This window comes from Trypanosoma equiperdum, assembly GCF_001457755.1.
Source record: "Trypanosoma equiperdum strain OVI genome assembly, contig: ctg_240, whole genome shotgun sequence".
Lineage (NCBI taxonomy): Eukaryota > Euglenozoa > Kinetoplastea > Trypanosomatida > Trypanosomatidae > Trypanosoma > Trypanosoma equiperdum.
The window spans coordinates 12,665-14,947 of NW_027124133.1; the positions used below are offsets into that span (position 1 = coordinate 12,665).

The 2,283-nt window shown below is 52.1% G+C and overlaps 1 protein-coding gene across 1 annotated transcript; it reads right to left on the reverse strand.

Annotated features, from left to right (window-relative positions):
• Positions 1-1,160: 1,160 nt before the first annotated feature.
• Positions 1,161-1,874, reverse strand: TEOVI_000080500 (uncharacterized protein; the record flags this gene model as incomplete). The annotated part of the gene is made up of 1 exon (XM_067224139.1): positions 1,161-1,874. One exon carries the CDS (start codon positions 1,872-1,874, stop codon positions 1,161-1,163), a length of 714 nt encoding a protein of 237 aa, XP_067080240.1.
• Positions 1,875-2,283: the final 409 nt, after the last annotated feature.

The window sequence follows — 2,283 nt, forward strand, 5'->3', positions numbered from 1 at the left end:
CAAAACCTGTTATCATTATAGCGTCACCGGTGTTATTCGGGGGTGGAGGTTTATCCCTTCTTTTCTTTCACGCGTGTGCAGGGCTTCGCTTCCCTCACTTTTTCCCCTTCCCTCATGTCAACGACTTGTTGCTTTTCAACCCGCGGCTGCCCTTGATTTACAGGACACTGGCTGACGCTGGGAGCCAAATGACCCTCTTCTACCAGGCGCTGTAGTGTTACGAACAAGTACATGTCATACTTTCCAACATAATTAGGCCCCTTAACTAACGCTCCTTTTATGCACGGCCACTTCAGTTGCACCTCCGCTGTGAGCGCTGAGGAGCCGAAAGGTGCGAGGGGATAAATGCACGGAGGCGTCCTCCCCCTTCTCGCCAAAGGGGCCTTTCCCCTCCGGTCGTTGAAGTCGATACGGGTGGGGAAGGGTGAAGACGGAAAGGGAAAACCAGAGTTATGTAAAACACGGGGCCACCGGACAGCCCGCTGGTGCGCTCTGCCGCATTCTTCTTGCCCCCGTTGACGCCACATAAACGGAAGATATCAAATCGATGGACGAGAGCCTCCACACCCCGAAACTGAGTCACTACCTCAACACCGCCTTACGTGGTCGTCTGCTGACTGCGGGGGGCATATAAAATGTACGTGTCCACACAAAGGAACACCTTCGTCGTCCCCCGAATCCCTTATTACTTTTCGAGCACGTCTTATCTCCGCGACGTGCGCAAATCTAAACACGAAAAGACTGCTTCGCAACTTCTGTATGCGAATGTTTGCACAGGCGCAAACAAAGATAAGCGACCTCAACCCGAATTGGCTTTTCACGTGTCCACATGAAGGGAATTATTTCAAACACTTGCGAGGGTAGCACACAATCTAAACGCGAAGAGTCGGATGCAGCTTGCCCGCACCTGTGTCAGTGATCAGAAGATGCAGCAGAGGTGCGCCTCGTAACCGCTATTTCTCCATCCGGTAGGTTACCGGGAAAAGGGAATGAACTTGCACCTCTCCTTCCCCGAAGGCCCGTAAGTCAGGTCGAAAACTCTACTGGAGCTGTAAAGAGATCCCCATAGCAAGAAAAAGATAATCAAAAATGGAAAAACTGAAAGGCAAAAGAGTACAACGTGGTTCGCCGCACGCTATCCTTTCCGCCCAGATCTAAGTCTAGTATTCGGGGCTGGTCCTCCCGCCGTTGCCGTCCGCGTAGCTAAGCAATAGTTGTTTTGCATGGGTTAGGATTTTCTCCGCTTGTACGTGTCGCGCTCTGAACTCAACTTCGTCTAAATCTACGCTTTCACAGAGTTTCTTCACATCTTTGAGATGAATCATGCCATTCCTTCCATCGTTGTAGAGATCCCCCACGAAGGGCACAAATTCGTACTCCTTCGCATATATCTCAGTGCGTGTGCCGCTATCGAACAAGTCTTCCTCCCGTTCGGGCCGCTTGCGGGATGGGGCTACGCCTACGGGATCCGCAGCGACAGCTTGTCCTCGGTTCGCGTTTGTTTCCCCTTCCCGCCCAATTACCCCGTGTGTCGCATTAAACTCCCTCACGGTAACTTTTCCACGGAATGTTACCCGGGGTTCCCGCGCAAAATGTTTCACATCACGCCTGGCAATATAATACTTTCCCCCGTGGAGAACATCAAGGGGTGAATCTAGCGCCACCGCTCGGGGTTGAACACTACCCGTGGCATCACATTCCACAACACTCGTGATGCAGTACTCATCAGCGAGTTGTTGCACAGTAATGCTATCGTTGACTCGCATAGGAACGCACGCCGCACCCGCTTCCCTTCCATTATAGTTAGTGTTTTCATGAATGAACAAAGTCGCCGGGCTGGGACGTTTGCCATCCACTGCGACCACAGCCTCCATACGTTCCCTTGCCCTTCCTTCCCTTACGTAACTGAGTCCAAAGCTAGAAGAGAATCAGAAATGATATGGGAGTCTTCTCACCTGTTTGTGTGCGGCGGTGTGCCCGCCAAGCGGCGCATTGGCGGTTATCGGGAGCGTTAAAACGAGTGGATATAATAAATAAGCAGACCAAGCATTTCCCCCCTTAAAGGAAACTGTAACACTCCGTCTCAAAGATCAACCACACAATGACGCACTTCACTCCACGCCGGCACTTATTTGGAATGACGGGGGAGTTGGGGAAGGACGTTCTCACCTCTTCATTCCATTTGCTGCTTACACTGCTACAGGCAGCGACGCTATGACAAAACATTGCAGGGGCGCCCTCCTCCCCCCTACCGAGGGGCCAGCATCAGCATTAGCCTGGGTT